This window comes from Suillus discolor (genome assembly GCF_016758755.1).
Source record: "Suillus discolor strain FC423 chromosome Unknown F5147scaffold_104, whole genome shotgun sequence".
In the NCBI taxonomy this organism is placed as follows: domain Eukaryota; kingdom Fungi; phylum Basidiomycota; class Agaricomycetes; order Boletales; family Suillaceae; genus Suillus; species Suillus discolor.
The window spans coordinates 120,230-140,453 of record NW_024541351.1 but is presented as its reverse complement, the minus strand read 5'-3'; the positions used below and the strand labels follow the sequence as shown (position 1 = coordinate 140,453).

At 48.4% G+C, this 20,224-nt stretch overlaps 6 protein-coding genes across 6 annotated transcripts; 4 read left to right on the top strand and 2 right to left on the bottom strand.

Moving 5' to 3' along the window:
* Positions 1-567: 567 nt before the first annotated feature.
* On the bottom strand, positions 568-2,845 carry F5147DRAFT_724879 (MM3350-like domain-containing protein). Its single transcript, XM_041439082.1, has 14 exons — positions 2,671-2,845; positions 2,553-2,617; positions 2,410-2,505; positions 2,143-2,213; positions 1,981-2,091; positions 1,860-1,923; positions 1,774-1,809; positions 1,695-1,723; positions 1,561-1,648; positions 1,436-1,511; positions 1,313-1,382; positions 888-1,256; positions 808-832; positions 568-756 (listed from the first exon to the last, which is right to left on the bottom strand). The coding sequence occupies exons 1-14, from the start codon at positions 2,816-2,818 to the stop codon at positions 700-702; spliced, it is 1,305 nt and encodes a 434-aa protein (XP_041286215.1). The 5' UTR covers positions 2,819-2,845; the 3' UTR covers positions 568-699.
* A 420-nt stretch (positions 2,846-3,265) lies between these two features.
* F5147DRAFT_748245 (uncharacterized protein) lies at positions 3,266-7,411 on the top strand (the record flags this gene model as incomplete). Its single annotated transcript, XM_041440045.1, has 17 exons — positions 3,266-3,305; positions 3,886-4,050; positions 4,283-4,386; positions 4,448-4,645; positions 4,697-4,915; positions 4,979-5,158; positions 5,207-5,263; positions 5,347-5,402; positions 5,460-5,667; positions 5,726-5,883; positions 5,933-6,029; positions 6,084-6,263; positions 6,435-6,509; positions 6,575-6,665; positions 6,748-6,905; positions 6,963-7,235; positions 7,259-7,411. The coding sequence occupies 17 exons, from the start codon at positions 3,266-3,268 to the stop codon at positions 7,409-7,411; spliced, it is 2,412 nt and encodes an 803-aa protein (XP_041286214.1).
* A 1,577-nt stretch (positions 7,412-8,988) lies between these two features.
* F5147DRAFT_549766 (uncharacterized protein) lies at positions 8,989-9,703 on the top strand (the record flags this gene model as incomplete). Its single annotated transcript, XM_041430391.1, has 3 exons — positions 8,989-9,198; positions 9,292-9,387; positions 9,428-9,703. Coding segments are annotated over 3 exons (582 nt in total), but the record flags the coding sequence as incomplete, so codon positions are not given.
* Positions 9,704-12,508: 2,805 nt separating this feature from the next.
* F5147DRAFT_643510 (uncharacterized protein) lies at positions 12,509-13,230 on the bottom strand (the record flags this gene model as incomplete). Its single annotated transcript, XM_041433122.1, has 3 exons — positions 12,932-13,230; positions 12,830-12,874; positions 12,509-12,775 (listed from the first exon to the last, which is right to left on the bottom strand). The coding sequence occupies exons 1-3, from the start codon at positions 13,172-13,174 to the stop codon at positions 12,509-12,511; spliced, it is 555 nt and encodes a 184-aa protein (XP_041286212.1). The 5' UTR covers positions 13,175-13,230.
* Positions 13,231-14,012: 782 nt separating this feature from the next.
* F5147DRAFT_724876 (uncharacterized protein) lies at positions 14,013-14,756 on the top strand. The gene is made up of 4 exons (XM_041439081.1): positions 14,013-14,107; positions 14,144-14,167; positions 14,210-14,454; positions 14,528-14,756. Exons 1-4 carry the CDS (start codon positions 14,048-14,050, stop codon positions 14,691-14,693), a joined length of 495 nt encoding a protein of 164 aa, XP_041286211.1. The 5' UTR covers positions 14,013-14,047; the 3' UTR covers positions 14,694-14,756.
* A 376-nt stretch (positions 14,757-15,132) lies between these two features.
* On the top strand, positions 15,133-15,999 carry F5147DRAFT_764436 (uncharacterized protein; the record flags this gene model as incomplete). Its single annotated transcript, XM_041440706.1, has 1 exon — positions 15,133-15,999. One exon carries the CDS (start codon positions 15,133-15,135, stop codon positions 15,997-15,999), a length of 867 nt encoding a protein of 288 aa, XP_041286210.1.
* Positions 16,000-20,224: the final 4,225 nt, after the last annotated feature.

The window sequence follows — 20,224 nt, the reverse complement described above, 5'->3', positions numbered from 1 at the left end:
ACTACTGCTCATATTTCTGTATTTAAAGCCTATGGGAGTCCCGACACCCCGTAGTGTTTCTCAGATTTTCTTTCACGTGCAGATGTTTGTTCTGGGACCACGCCTCATCCTTAGCGTTCGACAATATCATGCTGAACTGGTGGCCAACTTCGACGATGAAATTAGTATGAATTCGATTATCCTCCAGGAACGTGTACATATACAAACTAGCAGTACTATGTAGGGAAATGCTTACCGGGTGTTCTGCAGGAGGAGAAATCTGGCCGAGGATCCGTTGTGGTATTTGCTTAAGCTATGGTGTTTCAAAGTACATTTGAGATAGGTTTGTGTAGACGAACCCATTTCTTGTCGGTACTGGAAGTCAGTGAACCGCTCGCCCACACTTGCACCAAGTAGTAGTCATATCACCCCGAGTACTTGAGTGGGTGACATGTCTGATTGTGAAATCAGTTACTTTTGAAATCCAGTAAATCATTTATCGTGGTATAGCCACGAGTGGCAGCTCTGATAGCTTCAAGGACATCAAGGAGATGCAGTACTAGGTGCTTATGCAGCTGCAGGATGGAAGTGATGGACGCAGTGGCCACCGACTGGGAGCTGGGCCACAGTTATTCGTGCTTACATTGCAAAGATACGGTAAACATATATTATACTTTGTTTCATGTAGGAATGATATACCAGCATTGATATGGAACGGTATCATTTTTTGAGATACTTGCGAGAGCACTGCTTTTTGTGTACATCTTTCCAGTGTACCTTGATAGCACATTCGTCAGCAACAAGACCTGCAAAATGTCTCAATCATACCTTCTGGTGCTCAGCAGAACAATATCTAGACGACATCCTGTTTAGCATCATATCACCCCAGTTTGTTCAGAAATGCTCACAAAATGGCCCTGCAACCACTGCACGTCTTAAGATCCTGGCCACCAGGCTTTCCACAAGCAGCACAAGCCGACTGACTTCTTTTATCCTTCGTGCTGGACGTTGTCTCCTGCCAATATCCATGGCTCTCGTGGTCCCATTCGCGCTGAATGCTCTGACCTTTCTTGAGTTTGCCCGTCCTGGAATCATGTGCGCTGGGGTTGATAGGCATGGTGAATGCCTTCATGCCCGCCCTGACTGAGTTGGGCGAACTCAGTGCTGCGGAGAGTCGCTCGTTAGCCTGGTCGACGTCAAAGGCGTCAACGTCGAACAGAGAGAGGAGGTTTGCTGAAGCCTTTGTAATTTGGGCAATCAAGAATTTCTCGTCTTTTCTTAACCCTGGAGAGATGTTCAGCACTGAAATTGAATCAAAGGGAAACCCTAGTACTGCTCGGTGTACGAATCAGTGTCGTAGGCCTTGAGAAAGTTTTGGTATTGGTACGACCCTCTCATATTTTCTGGATGATAGTTTGACAAGTGGAATATTGTGTACATTAGAAAAGTAGCTCACCACCTGGGCACATGCCCTTGCCATCGAGTATCTGAACACGTCCATACGACTCCTCGACGGGAAAAACTTTCTCGATCTGATCGACGTAAAATCAGTCCAATATCAGGCAAGGTATTCGACCGTACCTCGATTTCGTGGTGCCACTTGTCCCCATAGTCATACAAGTACGCAAACGTATCGCCCACTTTTGAAAACAAGTGGGCGAGCATATACCTAAGTGTCTTCAGAATCAATGTGACACGGGAGATTATGCTCTTACTTGTCATCCGGAAGGTAAACATATCCAACCTAGGGTCGAGATGTCAGACGCTCCAAACATATTCCCTAGGTTTACGTGCCTGGTTGATATGCATTATGTCTGTTGCGTTGGCGTCCTATGTATGTAATTAGAGATGGACTATGACGTAAAAGTGGCTCAGTTTACCTCAGGACCAAATACAGCGCCGTCTCTGAGATCCGTGAACGTGTAGCAGTGGAGGTTTCGTACCCTACACACAAAACAATGGCCTCAGTGTGTAAATAGAATCGGGACATCAAATGAGTACCAGTTCAGAATGGGCGAAAGGACCTTATCCTGGAATACGCCTATCTTCATACCAGCTGAGAGGCGCACCCGGCGCCATATGCGAGGGTCGCCATTGGCATCTTGCAAGAACCTTTGAAGAACATGTCAAGAGGGTGCGGCATCATTTATACAAGTAACATACTTCAAGTGTATCTTGATCACAATATCTTTCTTGTCAAGGTCTGCGAGATCAAGTTTGCTGAGCTGGTCGCGCTGCGAAGACAATAACAAGTCAGGAAAAGAACGGAATTACCTCAAAGCGCACCCACCTTACGATCCTTTAGAACATCCATGAATTGATTTTCAGGCCAGGGTGTTCCACCGCGGTTGTCGTAGGAGAATTGGTGGGCCATCTAAAGCCAAATAAACGAGACGATCAAACCATCTCTATGAACTTACTGTTCTATACATCATTTGGATTCCATCGACTAGTTTGAAGAGTCAGGATATACAATCTACTAGACTCAGATATTTGCTTACAGTCCCAGATATTATCTTCGTTGTACTGTACACGTCAATTAACTGATTCGGAAGGATTGGTAGGCGACATACCGGAAATATACCCCAAGTCTGAATCTGTCCATGGGGACCCGGTTTTGGCTTGAATGTACGAGGATCTTGAAAGAGTAGGACATCTAGGACTCGTCCTCAAAAGAGTCGAACCACTTACCCTCAAAAAAAGTCTCTGGCATGCCTTCGCCATTATCTCCAGAGAGAAACTTCACAAATTTGGGTTTTCGTGTGGGGCGCGTCGTAGAGCGAGGAGGAATATCCTCACCGGTCAACGAAAGTGTTGAAAAGAGTTTTGTAAAATCCATGGTTGCTGCTCAACAGACATAGTAGCATGTGCAAGGTTGATAGCGGAATACATAACGCCCCAAAAAGGCATATCACTTACGCCGCATCGGAGACGCACAAACTTTAAACTACCTTCTTGAATCTTGACCCAAGGTGACCGCCCTCTGGGCCAGTCTTCCATGACACATATAATGCACAACCTGTGCATAAATTTGATCTCAACTCACGATATTCTAGGGTTAAACATCATCGATTCATCTGTCGAGTGACGTGGTCACGAATTCTTGATAAATGTATTATGATTCACACTAATTTAATGCGGGGAAACATGAATTGTGCAAACAAACAAACAAAGGACAAAGTTCAACAAATAGCACTACCAGATAAAAGGACTGCAGCTAGCCCGTCTTTCATCAGTGCACCACCCTTGCATCTCCCATTATCAGTACTACTTCTACACGTTCAAGATGTCTAGCAACGGAAAAGATTACACGTACACTGGTCATGGTACCAACGACCAAGTAAGCGCCCGTTTTGCGAGTTAGGGGTGGTGATTAACAAACACTTTTCGTAGGGCAATCACTACTGCTCACGCGACTACGGTAGCAGCGGTACTGGATACCACTATTCTAACAAGTAAGTTCTCATCATGAATAATTCTTGATTGGTGGTACTGATTATATTGACAGCGACGGGAGTTATTACTACAACAACCCGAATGGGTCCACTTACTACAACAGTGGCACAGGGTACTCGCAGTACACTACTCCCAGCGGACAGACTCATAAATCCAACGGTTCCTCGAAGTGATTCTAGGTAATTTGCCTATTTTAATAGTATAACATTAGCTTCTGACGTGGTTTATCAGGTGTCGCAAATTTCCGAAATCGATTGTAATCAGGAACCGTTGGTATCACGTTACAATTGGATTACAATGATGCTATCAACCTTCATGTAATCATTATAGCGGAGTTTCAATCGATTACAATGCGGTTACAACGTTATGGATATCCTACAGCTCGCCTTCGACCACATTCTCAACAGTTTCCCTCCCTTGCCCATACTTATATATTACCCGTCTATCCAGGACATGGCCCCCGAACGCCAAAATTCTGCGATCTGTGCAAACAAGACCTCAAACCACGTGGGTGGTCCACTCATTGCAAGGCCTGTGAGAAGAAGGCTGAGAAACAGCGTCAGAATCAGCTTGTTGCGGAATCCATTCGAAGGGAAGATTTAGAGGCAGAAGCAGGTATGTCCAAGTTCAATTCATTTGTCTATCAGTCTAAGTTTTTGTATTTAAACTGACTCATAGGCCCTTCAAATTTAACGAGACATCAATCATCACGCGCAAGTGTCAACGATTCAGAGTGCCAATGAATTTATGGGAAACGAGATGGATGATGGCATGGGGTATATTGACGGTAAGTCAGAATCTTAATTACATTCGTTATGTATTATAATTCATGACTCACTGTTCACAGATCACTTTGCTGATGCCGATGTCTCTGAACGTGCAAGCACTCCCAGATTCCGGGTTGACGACATTAGGTGTGAGTATCATCCAAGCAGTGGGATCCCACCTGAGGTCCACGCTTTTGAGGACTTCAAACGGTCCAACCCCACTGGCATCTATCCCGCCTAACCAGCACCCCTGGGCGCCATTCAAGTCGCGACTAGAGTTTGAACTTGCTGAACTTGCCCTGGAGGCTTGTTTGAACAACGAGCAGACTGATCAGCTCATACGACTTTGCAACCGGTGCACTTCCCGACAGGAGAAGTTCACATTCCGGACCCACAAGGACATTCACGACAGGTGGGAGACTGCTTCCCATCGCCTTACGGGGGTTATTTCTTTATTTCTCTGATCTTTAGCTTCTGACGACTCTCAAGTTTAGTTTACTCAAGACATGATTTCAGTACCGTATGACGGTACCATACGAGAGTTTGATCTACACTATCGCAATCTCTGGGAGTGGGCTACTGATCTCCTTCGTGATCCTCAGCTCTTTCCGCACATGGTATTTGATGCGCAGCGCTTCTCAAAGTTTGATGGCGAGACATTTGTAAACTTTGTAGATGAACCTTACACGGCTGAAGCTTTTTGGAATGTTCAAGTATGTAATACTGCTGTAGTGATTTCTTGTATTCATGAATTGATCTATTCTTTTGCCTCATAGTCTCAGCTACCAGAGGGCGCCAAACCTCTGGCGTTTATTCTGTATGCGGACAAGACGAAGTTGTCCTCATTTGGTACCGCAAGAGGTTACCCCGTTGTTGCACGCCTTGCGAACCTTCCCACCGACATTCGCAATGGTCAAGGTATGGGTGGCGGCTACGTTGTTGGGTGGCTTCCTATTGTATGGAGTATTTTATTAGTTAGCGGTTAGCACTGATCGTAGTTCTAGGTGAAGGAGGAGAAGGATCACGCTGGCAAGCCAAGCTGGGTCAATTTCAAGAACGCTGTTTGGCACGAGGCGTTCTTGAAGATTCTCTCTCCGCTAGCATCAAAATCTAGTACAGGTCAATGGTTTGAATGTCTCGACAGCATCCAACCTGGTTCTTTCCTTCGATATTAATCTTGTCGGCCGATTACGAGGAACAGTCAGTGCGTTCGTTTATCTGTACATATGAATAATTGACTACTTGTCAATGTATTAGATGTGTTATGTCGCTCACTCGAGGGATCAAGTCCCTGTGGCCATGCCCAGTTTGTCTCGTTCCCCATGACGACCTTTTGGATACTTTGAAGGCCTATCCTCGTCGAACATCCGATCAGTCACAGAACGTCTTGCAGGTTGCGCGGGGCAAGCAGACCGCTGAAGAGAGAGATGATATGCTCAAACAATATGGACTTCGTGATGTCCAGGTAAGATTCTGTTATCTATAGTACCAGCGGTGTTGTATTACTAACCCAACCATGTTAGAACGCTTTTTGGATCGTTGCGCTTACTTGTGTACATTACGCACTCTCGTGGGATAGGCTCCATTTCAATGGTGGCCTGTACCGCGATCATTTGTGGGCCGAACTGCAGAGAATAATCATTAGTCTTGGGAGAGCAAGTGTAGCGCAGATGGACCACAAGTAAGTCTATAGCTTGCAATTTAGGACTTTTTTGATTTCGTGTTACTAGCTACGAGGCGTTTCCACGGTGGCGCAATCTCAAACATCTATCGCAAGTCATGAGCATTTCCTTTGCGGATAGTAGCGTGTATGAAGACATTTCGAAGGTATGTTTTCGTAGGTTCTTATTGATGAGTCGAGTCTGATGGTTGTTCTCTTAGATGGTGATCTATGCTGCACATACCATTGTGACTGAGGACGAGTGTCCAATCGGCTACCTCTTACTTCGTTGTATTCGACTCTTTCTTGAAGTCGATTTATATGCAGCACTCGAGGTTCACACAGCTGATACTATCCGTGCAGGCCGACACGCAGTTCAAGCGTTCTCAACCTATCTCCAGGTGTGTTTTCTCGACTTCCCTCGAAATTGTTCGTCAATGAATCTTATTATAATAGCAATATATAAAACACAGCCGACACGAGCGACAAAACTGGAACTTCCCCAAATTGCACATGAGTGTGCATATCTTTGACAACATCGAAGCTAAAGGAGCTACACGTACAACACGAAGCCAAACGAGAAGATGCACGGGTCGCTGAAAGATTCGTATCAAATGCGCACCAACTTCAGGAATGTGGCGCCGCAGGTAACAGATTTTATTCTCAATATCATTGACTTGTTGATCTTAGACTACTGCTACAATATTTACAGATTCTTCGCATCAATCATTGGCAAGTGGTCGCCGAGAGCATTTGCCGGAACATATCCGACTTCGATGAGTATCAGTCACGATGTCGACAATGTGCTGGACGAAGACAATTCCGTGGTGGATGATTTGGTCGTCTCGAACGACTCGCCTCATGTAAAGCTTGGATCCAGACAAGCTCCACAGACTTTTGAATCTGTCGAGAACACTCACAGACATGACAGCGCATTTACTAACTTTCGTATCAGGCTCAATGATTTCTTAACTAACTTTTTACCAGCCATTCAAGTCCCTCTACCAGGCGGAAAGCGGGTCCAGCTCAAAGCAAATGGCAAGGTACGATGATCATTGTCCAGTTTGGCTGCGTTCTGTTATACTGACGTGAAGGGATAGATTACCGGGTGCCGTTTCTTAAAGGTTAACTATGAGTCATTGGTAGATTGGCGCCAACATACCGATTTCCTTCGTTGTAATCCCAAGTTCTTTGGTACTCCGCGCTTCGACTGTGTGTTCGTCCAGACAACCGACAAGATCATCTTTGGTCGCCTGCTCTTTGTTTTTGAATGTACACTGGAAGATACAGCCCTCTCCCTTGCCCTTATTCACCCATTTGATGCTCCCACTGGTGTTCGCATCCGAAAAGACAAGCATCTCTCCATCTTTCGTGTGCGAGCAAGACCCCGGCGCAGGCTGAATTTTTTTCAGTAAGGTCGATCATCCGCGGAGCTTTCCTAGTGCCGGATGGTAGCAATGATTACATTGTTGTCGATACTGTTGACACCGACATGTTCCTTCGTGTGAAGGCGCTGCATCTTGAGGCAGGGCACCTTGTACGTGTTTGATGCCACACATAGTCTTCCTCCCCTTACAGATGGTATGCCTGCTTACTAGTATCTTCACTCGTTGGTCTCACTGACTGTCTGCTTTTGCCTCTCGTGAATACCAGGCAATGTCATCACCGCCTCTAGACATACATTCCGCATACTCTGCCTCATGATATACCTCATTTTCCTCGGCACCGACTTCACTCTGTTCAATGCATCAACGCCTTCAAGACTTTCTCGCCATTCATGATCAAGCTCTCTTCCAAGAACCCCCAAGATCACCTAGCACTCATCAGCGCTGGAATCAACAACTCGATCATGGCCCAACCCCATCTTAATCACCAGCTATCTCCATCACCATACGCGTCCTCCCAACTCCATCTCTGTCACTGACCATCTCCTAGACGCATCCTCCCAACCCCATCTCAGTCGCCACTAGACACGTCCTCCCAATTCCATGTCACCGGCCATCACCATCACTAGATGCATCCTCCCAACCCCATCTAGTTGCCACCAGATCGTCCCTGGGGATCCTGAACTACCTTGAGGGTCAAGGTCGTAAAGTGTCCATCCTGGGGGATCCTGAACTACCTCGAGGGTCGAAGGTCGTGAAGCGTCCATCCTGGGGGATCCTAACTACCTCAAGGGTCTGAATCAGCAATCAGACTATCAGCCGGTTTGTGACGAGCCCTTTTGATGCACGTGTATTAAGGTTCACTCTTTAAAGTTTCATCTTGCGAGGGCACCCTCTAGTCGTGCGCTCGTTTACGTGCCTCACATCAGTTTGCCGCTATCAATCACAATGCCGAGCCACCATAGTCATTCCCAAAGACGTAAGAAGATGTGGGTAGGCAACGTGTCGAATTGTATATAAGGTGCATCACACCATTTCTTCCTTCGCTGTCTTGCCACTGAACATCTTGTAGGACAATGTCTCATCTCTCAGTGCACATATCGGACAGCAACTCCGATGACGACTTCGATGAGGGCAACATCGAGCAAATCTCCATCCCAGGGCCCAACGCCTCCAAGGGAGATTTCATGGATGTACGTACTAGCTACAACTTATTATCTTAACTATATTCAACTTGATATCGTGCTCCAGGCAGTCAAAGCATTGCAGCTCGAAGTTCAGCGTCTGTGCGAAGAAAATCGTGCTCTCAAGGAGAAGAACAAAGTTCTACTTGCCGAGAAGCCCAAACGGAAGCGGCGCGTTGAAGCACCTGATGAACTCGTTGCTCACGAACAGACCATCTCACTGTATGCTCGTAAATACGGCATGACAGTGGAGATGTTTCCGGACAATGAACTTCTCACCAAGAAGCTGCCGGATTTGCCTACACCATTCGATAGCCATGACCGTTACAAGACTGCTGCAACTCAGGAAACGGCCTTCTTAGACGAACTTTACAAGCATTCCCAGAACGCATCCATCGAGCCATACAGAGTGTGTACTTCAAAGACCTCGTACGTCACATATTTTGTTTTGTTCTAACTATCATCTGATGTATTCTTTAACTATGGTAGGTACATAAGTGCATCAGCGATGCTCGTTCAAACGAGATCAAAAAATTACATGGCGTTGCTGGAGATATTTTGACCTTCCTGCGAAGTACTTTGCCAATCCTAGTTTCGACAGAGCCGGCGTTGTCGAAATTCAAAAGATGCTTGGAGTGTCTGGCAAGATGCAGGCTTATAAAATCTTTCCGCCTCTTTTGTTCCCAGGTCTGCAAGAAGACACCACCCTCAAGACTGTTTTCGGCAACTGGATACTTTTCGCCAAGGTGCGCTATCATTCACTGCTCGTATATTGTATCATGTATGCTACTTACTATGACAATGGTCTATCTACTAGATTCTGAGAGCATCACTGCATGGCGTCACCTCGCTTCATCAAGAGCCTTGTGGCGGATCAAAGGACTAATGCTCGGAAGTGGAACTTTCAACAAGTCACTCCAGGATCTATCGCATGGGCGGCAGTTATCGTACATCGTGTATATTGCATCAAATATATCTACTGATGTTTGAACGCAGGCAATATTTCTGCTCTCACCCGACTCCGAATTTCCCGGTTCGGGAGTGGGGAAATCATCGACCATCAGTTACAAAGACCTGTTCTTTCAATATAAGAAGATGCTCATTACAAAGTGGGACACCAGGCGCATCAAGAATATTATGGTCAGTATCAACAACCACATTTTTGGCACCGCAAAGTTGTCCACCCTCAATCCCGCTGGTGGCGAAGACTTTTCGGATGAAATCAATCGCGCTATGCTCGCACTCGACATGTCATCAGACAGTGAAGCAGATGAGGTTCCACCAGCATCAGTAGCGCTACATGAAGGTCCAGGCCCAGGTCTCAATGCAGGTCTCGTCAACCGACCTGCAGAAGAAGCATCTGAATCAGCATCTCGAGCTGCTGCTCATACTAATGTTGAAGCAGACGAAGCTGATGTAGATGAAGCTGATGGTCAGATAATAGGCAGGGGCCGAGGGAAGGGAAAGACTAGGGGGAAAAGGGCAGTAGCAACTCATAGCAATATTCGTCGTGGTCGTTCTCAAAAAGTCTCATAGAAATCGTTACAGTTAGTGATCCACCGTCTAGTGTAGTGCATTGCATTTGAATTTGAACGCGAAAATGTCGTTACAATCGAGTTCAATCGACAATGCTTACATAACAACGAGATTACAAAATTTTTCAGAGACTTTAATTCTACAGCAACCACATTACAACTGTTCTGATACTCAACACCGCTACAGCAGCTCTCACCACCATCCGCTATTAGTAGATGATAACTTTTCCTTGGACCCTCTGCCTTTAATGAAACCAAGACCCCCGGGATGATCTCATGATTGAAGGTTGCGTCATTCTCCAAGGACGAGGACACGAAGTTAGCGACGAAGACCTCCTGGACCAGCAGCAAAAATTGACTCAACGGTAAGCAGCATATCCATCCTAGAAACAAAGATATTAAACGAAGACCCTGATGATCTCGTAGATGAAGGTCGCGTCGTTCTCCAAGGACGAGGACACGAAGTTAGCGACGAAGACCTCCAGCAGCAAAAATCATCAACTATTATAATAAACCACGGTAAGCAGCATACCCACCCTAGAAACAAAGATATTAAATGAAGACCTTGATGATCTCGTAGATCAAGGTCGTGTCGTTCTCCAAGGACGAGGACACGAAGTTAGCGATGAAGACCTCTGGCAGCAAAAATCGACTAGACGACAGTAAGTCATTCTTACCGCAGCATATCCACCCTAGAAACAAAGATATTAATTGAAGACCCCAATGATCTCATAGATGAAGGTCGCGTCGTTCTCCAAGGACACGAAGATGGCCACTCACTCATACTCAAACAGTTCCGTCTTACCAGAGAGGCATTTGACCGCCGGGTGATCAGTAAGTGGTCCGTTCAATTTCGAGCCAGCTCATCGCTCACATTCCACATGCACATCCATGCCACCATGGCCGCTCGCTCATACTCAAACAGTTCCATCTTACCAGACATCGGCCATCGGGTCATTGCCTGAGTGGAGTTGAAGCCAACGGGAGAGATGTGCGGCTGACTCGCACTCAGTCTAATACTGGTGAATGATTTCATTGATGTGGAATGGGAACCCTACCGCTAACTACAAACTATATCCTCCAGAACCCTACCTTCATCCAACCGCACCCTCCAGCGCTACTCGAACTCAAACCATGTCCTCCCAGCAATCAAAATCCATCGAGTCGGAGTTCCTTTCCCCCCATGTTTCCGCCAAATGAGTTCCAACTATGACAACCACCACCACCGCATCGTCATCCACACCAATGAGATTATCTGTGGAGATGGATATATGGAGGAGCATAGGGATGTATTATGACGGAATGCGCACCCCGCAGATGAGCCACCAGTACCATACCAATATTAAAATATAAATAATGTATTAAAATTGACAAATAAACATTACAATCTGACTTGCAAGCCGCTGTTTGACATTGCAATTGCCTGTTACAACTCCCAGCCAAATAGCTCATTACAATGACTAAGACGGATTGCCACGCATTGTGACAGCGGTTGCCATCTCAATTGCAACCGTCATTCCAATTTGATTACAATTGTGACTCTGCTATTGTAAGCGCTTTCAATTTATGTTTGGTCTTTGAACGTTGAAATGCCATAAAAGGCACTGAAGTTTAAATTAAGAATTTGCGACAAAAGTGGAAGGTGCGGGAAAGACATGGCTGCAAAGCGGCCAATGCAGGAGGGGTTTGGATGATAATAGAGATCAAGAACAATAGAAATAGGCGTAGAGTGAAGCGATAACAGATATGATGCAGGCGGCAAACAGATACTGATTGCCAGTAGCTACCAACTGTAGGCTAATGGGAGTTGCTACTGGAAGGTCCAGAAAACAAGCTACTGAACGATATGTACTACTAGTCAGTCTTCCTCTAGAAGTTTTCTTTGGCCAATAGTCAACTGGCATGCACCCACACTTGGGCCCGTCCTCCATCCATGTCCTTTCCATGTCCACCTATCTCTGTTGGTGCGTGTTCATTTTCTCTCGGTTTGACTGAATGATATCAAGGCTTATCACATGTAACTGCGTATTCTGTTCCGCGCGCATTCTCATTACATATTACTTATCTGCCTCATTTCATCGCTATGGTTCTCACCTACGGGTTCTGGATACTCGTGCAGTAGGATAAAGCCTCGCGTGCTACATACAGTACGATACTTCCCTTCCCTCGGACGCTACCTTTGTTTTGCAGAGTCACCTTAGACGTTCTTAGTACTTTTGATCAATTGACAAGCCTTGTTCATCCTCACTCTGAACCCGCGTGTTCTTGACCACTCTGAGAACACACCTCTAAGGAACTTGGCGGCTGCATCTACATCTGCAAAGGGGTAAGGGTCATGCAGGTGATGGTCAGAAAATTTGATCATCAGGCATGTGCATAGGAGTGCTTGGATATTGCTATGAAAACCTGCTACCCACATGTGGTTCCTTTTGGTCTTCCTTATGTGATCTTGTTCAATTAGGGAATTAGCGACCTCTAGTGGAAGGGTTTGATATCTGGGTGATAGTTAGTAGATATGAAAACAAAAATCAACCTTGGCACATCACACACCTCCATTCTGATGTGTCTTGCGGAAAGGAAGGTGTAGTGTCACTCCCTTCTCGAACACTCCAAAGTCGTGCACCTGGATCTTGAGGACTTCATCGAAGCGCAGCATGCACACAAATGCTATGGTGTATGCGGCCTGCAGCAGCCTCCGAGCACAGCCGCCGCCCCAGTGGTGTGAGTTGAGGCACTCGCCAGGCTGGTAAGGCTGAATAGCCCAGTTTTCATCGAGGTGGTTGTGGTGGTAAAGTTTGAACAGAATGTCCTGTGAGGGGTTGACTATCATTATCCATGACTCGGGAGGCCAGACATTGCTCACCGTTGTTATGGCACGGGCACTAGTTGCCACTTCGCCAGCCTTGACCTACCCAGATGTTCAGTAACTGAGGCTCATCAGGATCAGTGTGAAAAAAAAGGTCACCTTGCGACATTGGAGCGAGCACATGAAGGAGGACACCTCCGTTGATATGGAGGGATTGCCAACCATGACACCACCTCCAACATCCGACTCGTGCCACCACATATTTCCAAGCCCCTGGAGCCTACCAAACACATATGTCATAGAGGCACGCATCTTTTGGGCATGCCCATATGTCCCTCGCTCTTCGTTCAATGGCTTCTGCGTGCCATCAAGGTTGATTGAGTCGCACCTTCGAATCATCATCAGCCTGTCCGAGCCAGAGAGTGTGTCACTCACGAGTTCATGATCCAGGCCACTATCAGCCATGGTGTGTCAGCGTGTGGTCTCTTGCAAAAAAAACCTCATTTTTGCGCAGCAAGTGCAAGCCAGTGAGGAAAGCAACTGCCTGATTCATTAGCCTGCCATAAGTAGTAGTCCACCTTCAGTAATCGTGAGGGTCAAAGAAAATACGAACACAAACCTCCTGTATTCCGAGTCTGTGCCTTCAGTAACACCTTTGGACGCATCCATGAGCATGGACTGGAGCTTTGCGAAGTCGATGGTGCTGTCTGTTGGCCTCAAGAGCACTGATTGAAGGGGCGCATCAATGAGAGTCTCCTGCTCAGCAGTGACATCCTCTGCAATGTCATCCATTTCGAGGCTGCTGGCTGATGTGGATGGAAGGAGACCGCATAGACCTGGAAAGTGTTGAATGGACTCGGGTAGTACGGTAGACATGATGGTTTGAAGGTACGAGGGAGCGCTCACCACGAAACCCCTCTCGAAGATGAATTTGAAATCAAGCCACTTGCCTGGCAGTGCTGGCACGCGGTTGGGTTCGAGAACCTGGGGTTGCGAAGGGGGAAGGGACAAAAAAATAAGTGAGAGCCAAGCCAAGTCTGGACGGTCTGGTGACACACCTGGGACCGTCTTAGCGCTCGCTCGGACAGTCATTTTTGTTGGTGGGCATGCCCTGCTATACCTAGCCTCCCTTGGCTTTGCAGGGAGGCGCACTTGTCCACCAGAGGTTTCTCTGCTGAAAAATGACGGTCTCAGTTGCGTGACATCATGAAACAAAGCATTCACGAGAAAAGTGACTCACCCAGAAGAGTCTGAACACGCTCGATCGTCGCTGTCATGCAAAGCTGTCCATCAGAGAGTCCCTGGAAGTTCTTACTTAGTGCTGGCGAGATACTTGTATTCAGCAGTGAGCGGAGGAGCCTAAAATCGAAGCACACACCTTTTGTTTTGAAATCGGTTGCTAAAACAGCATGATCCACCACAGATCTGATTCTCGAGATCCTTGCAGGGGCAGAAGAAGAGGGAAGGCAGGAGATGATGGCACGAGCCACGAGCATACTCGTGCCACCATATAAAAATAGTGGTACTGGTAGCAGTCACCCTCTTCAAAGTGCCGTTCTCTTCCCAACCAACATCCCTTCCCGTCCCTTCTCCAAGAAAACCAGGCTGGCCAGAAAGCACAATGCCTTCGGTGAGTTGCTCGATTTGTTGTGCCTTCGCCTCCGTGATGTCCAGATACCCCCGTGTCATCCGAGTTTCTAGTACGAGAGGTTAGCATTAGCATCAGCGCTGAATGCTCTTAGCATTCGCAACCAGGCTCACCTTCGTTCTTGATTCTCCCCTTTGTTCCTCCTCCCCGTTGCATGCCGGTGGTCGTGAAGATTCGATTCGAGGGGCAGAGATCCGGTGCTGGAACCAGGGGGGGTGGGTCCTCCGCATTGATCGAGCTGACGGCTCATGTTGGTATCGGTTCAATCAATAGCTTGATGAGGGCATCAGTCACGAACGGTCACAACGTGACCGTTCGTGACTCGACCGTCGTTTTTCGCGTTTGAAACGATACTTCCTGTGCAGCCTCGTGCCTTCCTGGCAGCTGGGACCTGCAGCTGCAGCCAGACATCCGCGTGCTTGTACTTTTAACACAACCACCATCCATCAAGCTTTGAATAGAACTGCAACCAATCGTCCATCCTATCTCAGAGACTCCAAACATAAACATTGACATCTCCATTGCTCGATCATTTTGCTACTTAAACCCTTTTGATTTCAAACGCAGTTCCAGCATTCCAACTTCCCGTCTTGTATCACATTCTATCATCAATATCCGTTGACAAGTGACCGGCATTGATGTGAATATATCCTTACCTCCTTACCGCTCTATCTCTCTGACACGATTGACAGTTCTTGGCAAGCTTCTAGAAATGGCCGAAGGAACTTGGGAGAAGCTGTCCCAGGTAGCTGTCCTGGGCGCTGAATATGACTCCCCTGAACGCCAGCCCCATCTGAAATGTTTGGAAGGGACCCGAGTGGACCTTCTCAAATTCATCAACAGACTGTTGAACAAGCGAGAGAAGAGTCAAATCATTTGGCTGCATGGCATGGCAGGCGTCGGAAAGTCTGCCGTGGCATTCACTGTAGCTGAAAGAATGAAAAGTCTGAAAATAACACAGAATACGAAAATTGAAACAAGGCTCGCGGGGACATTCTTTTTCTCGCGCAATTCCAAGGAACGCAGCACGACTGGACATTTCTTTGCGACGCTTGCTTACCAGCTTGCGAGCAATTTCCCCAGCATCAGGAACAACGTGAACAGAGCTGTCCGCGAGAATCCTGCAGTTCTAGACTCCAGCAAGTCTCTTCGCGACCAGATGAAGGCGTTATTTCACAAACCTCTCTGGCACCTGCGACTCAGCTTATGCGACTGTCCGCCTCTGGTCTTTGTCATCGATGCCCTCGATGAATGCAAACCTGAAACTGTTGCCGATCTCATCTCCCTCCTTGGGGAAGCTCTTCATGATCCTGAACTTCCTGTGATCCACATTCTGCTCACGAGTCGCTTGGAGGAGCGTATCTGTAAAGCCATTCAAAAGGAAGAGATGCGGACGCTGGTGTACGAGATACCAGTGAACACTTCTGGAGAGGGCGTTGCTGGCACCATTTCATTAGATGGTGAAGATGTCGACAATGACATCTATATCTTCTTACAGCATTCCTTCATGGAGTTGCAAAATCGCCACCCTGATTTCCCTCAGCCAGCTGCGGATAAACTTACGCAGCTGGCGAACTGAGCTGGCAGATGTTTCATTGTGGCATCTACAGTAATGAAGTTTGTCGATGACGAACACAATGACCCCCGGGATCGCCTTAAGCTCATGCTTGAGCTCACCAATGAACTGCTTCCTGGGACGGAAGTGTATGAGTTATACAACCGTATCCTCGCCACCTGTTCGGACCCCAGCTGGGCATACCAGCACTTGTCTATTGTTGCTGCCCTTGCAGACCCTCTGCTGATCTCACAGATCTCGAAGCTCCTTGGCCCTGGTCAAGGCAGTGATGTCACGACCGCACTGGTACAGCTACGGTCTTTCATGAATATTCCCACTGACAGCAGCCATCCTGTAAATATCTACCACTCGTCCATTCGGGACTATGTTTCAGACTTGTCAAACTACAACCTCCCTGGATTACAACCCATCACAGCACCACATTCCCTACTCACTTACTCCTCTTTCTGCTTGATGATCCAAGACATTCCAGAACGCACTACTCTCATAGATGCGCTCTTAGAATTGAAGTCGCAGAATCAGGCTATGCAACCCCTCGACCCCCGGGACTTGCAACAATCGTTAGCCTTCATTGTTGAGCCACCAGAGCTATTGCAGGTTCTCATGGGCCTGTTATGGCTTTGGGGAGCTCACGGGTCTGGTCTGCAGTCCTGGCTAAGGACTTTAGATGGATGTGCATGGCTACAGACCCAATATGGGGAAGATTATTTGCGGACACAGAAGGGAGAAGACTGGCTGCAGACCTTGGACGGGGGGCATTGGCTGCAGACCCACGCAGGAGACACCTGGTTACAGACCGAGAGGGGGCAAGGGTGGCTGCAGAGTAGGCCAGGGTGGCTGTGGACTCAAAGACGGCGACAAGTTGCTGGAGACCCTGGTGAGTACATGTCATTGGAGACTTGGAGCATACAAGACGACTCACTGGAGACCATCAATGGGCAAGTCTGGCTGCAGACCCAGACTGGACGAGAATGGTTGCAGACCCAGACTGGGGGAGAGTGGCTGCAGAGCCGACACGGGGAAGAGTGGCTTCAGACCTCTACTGGACAAGTGTGGCTGCAACAGACCCCGAGTGGCCGAGAATGGCTGCAGACCCAGAGTGGACGAGAGTGGCTGCAGACCCAGAGCGGCCAAGAATGGCTGCAGACCCCGAGTGGCAGAGAATGGCTACAGACCCATGGTAGTGAGTGGCTACAGACCCATGGTAGTGAGTGGCTACAGACCACACCTGGACGAGAGTGGCTGGACACCAGGAGCGGGAGACAATGGGCCGCTGAGAACTGGCAACAATTGCTGGATGAGGATAGGAGGCGACAATGGTTGGAGACCAAGAGCGGGCAACAATGGTTGGGGACAGAGAGCGGGCAACAATGGTTGAAGACTGAGGGTGGGCAACAATGGTTAAAGACCGAGAGCGGGCGACAATGGTCGAAGACCAGGAAACGGCTGAAGACCGAGGGTGGGCAACAATGGTTAAAGACCGAGAGCGGGCGACAATGGTCGAAGATGAGGAAACGGCTGATAACAGAGAGAGAAACATGTGTGATCATGGAGATCGAGATAGAGAACAGGACAGAGTGGATGGAGACAGAGGGCAGGACAAAGCAGGGGAGGAAGTGGCTAGAGACACAGCATGGGATGGTATGGCTGGAGACAAAAAGCGGGACAGAGTGGCTGGAGACACAGAGTGGGAGGCTGTGGATGAAGATGCAGAGCGGGAAGCTGTGGATGAAGGCACAGAGCGGGGAGCTGTGGCTGAAGGCACCGGGCTGGAGGCTGTGGCTGAAGACACCAAACTGGAGGCTGTGGCTGACGACATTGTACGGGATGGAGTGGCTGAGGACACCGAGCGGGAGTAGGTGGGTGGAGACACCGAGCGGGAGAGATTGGCTGGGGACACCAAGCGGGAGAGCATGGCTGGAGACACCGAGTGGGATAGCATGGCTGTCCCGGTGTAGAGACTCATGCCTCTCCTTGTGCAATATTGCAGTTTTCACCAAGGAGTATACAGCACGAACTTGTAGCATCACTCTGTATGCTTCCTACAGCCATTCCTACATGAGGCGCAGCTTTCCCACACATCACGCAACTTGCGCGCGTACCTTTCCCGCGCTTCACGATGTATATGCGCGCGCGCTTTCCCGCGCTTGAGCGCCCTATAGTGCCAGCCATCCGGAAGCATCCATCCACTGTCCACCAAGTTCCCTGGTGCGTATATTTCCATTTCTCACATTTGCATATCGTTCCATCTTTATTTTTATCATGGACCCTTACTTACATATATCCTTACATACCTTACTCAGTAGCGCTTTGGCTCCGCATGACAGCACTTAGGCGCCATACTTAAGTGCCAGCAGTACATACTATTACTCACTGACTCTCCCACCAGAACGACAGAGGACTGAACCACAACAATACCCATTTACTACCCAGCAGAGCATAGTTGAAATCTATTCCTTGGCACCTCGCATATAACATCTCGCAGCTTGCATCTCTCACCTCTTGTCTAGTGTCTTATCATCACTTAAGCAAACTCACTCTTACTCTCTCTTGTTTCTGCATACATGCGCGCGCATTCCCGCGCCTCGCGCGCACCTGCGCTTTCCCGTGCTTCGCATTCGCCAACCAGTAGCGCATTCGGCACCTACTACTAGATCCTTGCTGCACTCGCTTCCCCTTTAGGGTCAAACACACTTGTCGTCTCAAGTATAGCAGACTAGGCAACGCGTGACCTTACAACATTTATAGATACAGTCAGGAGCATTGTTTGTGCCTCGCTGTATCGTTGAACCTTCACTGGGGGACACTGAGCGGGAGAGATTGGCTGGAGACACCGAGCGGGAGAGATTGGCTGGAGGCACCGAGCGGAAGAGAGTGGCTGAGGGCATCGAATGGGAAAGAGTGGCTGGCGGCACCAAGCAGGAGAGCATGGCTGGGGACACCAAGCGGGAGAGCGTGGCTGGAGGCACTGAGTGGGAGAGATTGGCTGGGGACATCGAACGGGAAAGAGTGGCTGGCGGCACAGAGCGGGAGAGCATGGCTGGAGACACCAAGTGGGAGAGTGTGGCTGTAGACATCAAGTGGGAGAGCATGGCTGGAGACACCAAGTGGGAGAGTGTGGCTAGGGACACCAAGCGGGAGAGTGTGGTTGGAGGCACCGAGCGGAAGAGAGTGGCTGGGGACACAGTACGGGAGACTGCAGACTCCAATCAGACATGCATGGCTGCACACCTTCCACGGACAACAGTGGCTCCTGACACAAAGTGGGCGAGAGTGGCTACTGACCCAGAGTGCACAAGAGTGGCTCTTGACCCCAGGAGGGCAAGAATGGCTGCATACTCCGGCCGGACGAGAGTGGCTGCAGACCCCAGGTGGACTGCAGACTGAACATGGTCAAGAATGGCTACAGACAAAGAGTGGACAAGAGTGGCTACTGACTCTGAGCGGCCGGGAGTGGTTGCAGACCATGTGCGGATGAAAGTGGCTGCAGACTGAGAGTGGACGAGGGTGGCTTAAGACATCCCATGGACAAGCATGGCAGTTGACTCCTACGGTGTCTGGCTGGGTGACGATGGAAGACTTCTCGAACACGTTGGAAACAATCAGCGAGTGCGCAATTACCCCAGAATTCCATTTGCCGCCAGCTGTTCAAGTAATCCAGGAGTTTAAGAACTTACCAGATTTCTTAATGTTTCCGGCCTTCCTGGCCTTAAGGCCCCAGGATCATTCCACCTCCACATCCCTACAAGATTGTCCAGACATTGAGGTCGTCCATACTATGACTGCATTCACGATTTTCGCAACCGAGGCACGGGAGCAAAGTCAATCATCTTCTGACGCTCTGAAGTACGCATGCCAAAACTGGATCTTCCATCTCTTGCGAGCTCCGAGTCCAATGGACCATAGACTCACCTGTGCATTCAAGCTCTTCTGGGATTGCCACCTCCTCTCCTGGCTTGAAAGGCAGTGGTGCTTGAAGGGCCTGCGGTCCTGCCTCTTTGTGTTATCGGAAGGACAGAAACTTGCACAGGTGTGTTCTCGATGCTTTTCGTATATTTAGCACCTAACCTGCCCACAAAGGAACGTCTCGTTGAAGCTACAGGGTCTCAGTCTCAGGTTTGAAACTGTGCAATTTACTATGCACTGGATGTCTGGCTGTCTCTTGTTATTCCGCATTGATATTTTTCTTCCATGTCGCCTGTGTATTTTCGGACTTTGGAATGTTGCG

Excerpts from the sequence above, each read along its gene's own strand:
- F5147DRAFT_724876 (XM_041439081.1), top strand. The coding sequence starts at position 14,048 with ATGCAAAGCTGTCCATCAGAGAGTCCCTGGAAGTTCTTACTTAGTGCT. Across the intron at positions 14,108-14,143 it reads TTAGTGCTGGCGAGATACTT|CACACACCTTTTGTTTTGAA; the intron begins GTATTCAGCAGT and ends CTAAAATCGAAG. Across the intron at positions 14,168-14,209 it reads CACCTTTTGTTTTGAAATCG|ATCCTTGCAGGGGCAGAAGA; the intron begins GTTGCTAAAACA and ends CTGATTCTCGAG.
- F5147DRAFT_724879 (XM_041439082.1), bottom strand. The coding sequence starts at position 2,818 with ATGGATTTTACAAAACTCTTTTCAACACTTTCGTTGACCGGTGAGGAT. Across the intron at positions 2,214-2,409 it reads GTCGATGGAATCCAAATGAT|CGCGACCAGCTCAGCAAACT; the intron begins GTATAGAACAGT and ends TTGTCTTCGCAG. Across the intron at positions 1,383-1,435 it reads CAAGGGCATGTGCCCAGGTG|AAAATATGAGAGGGTCGTAC; the intron begins GTGAGCTACTTT and ends ACTATCATCCAG.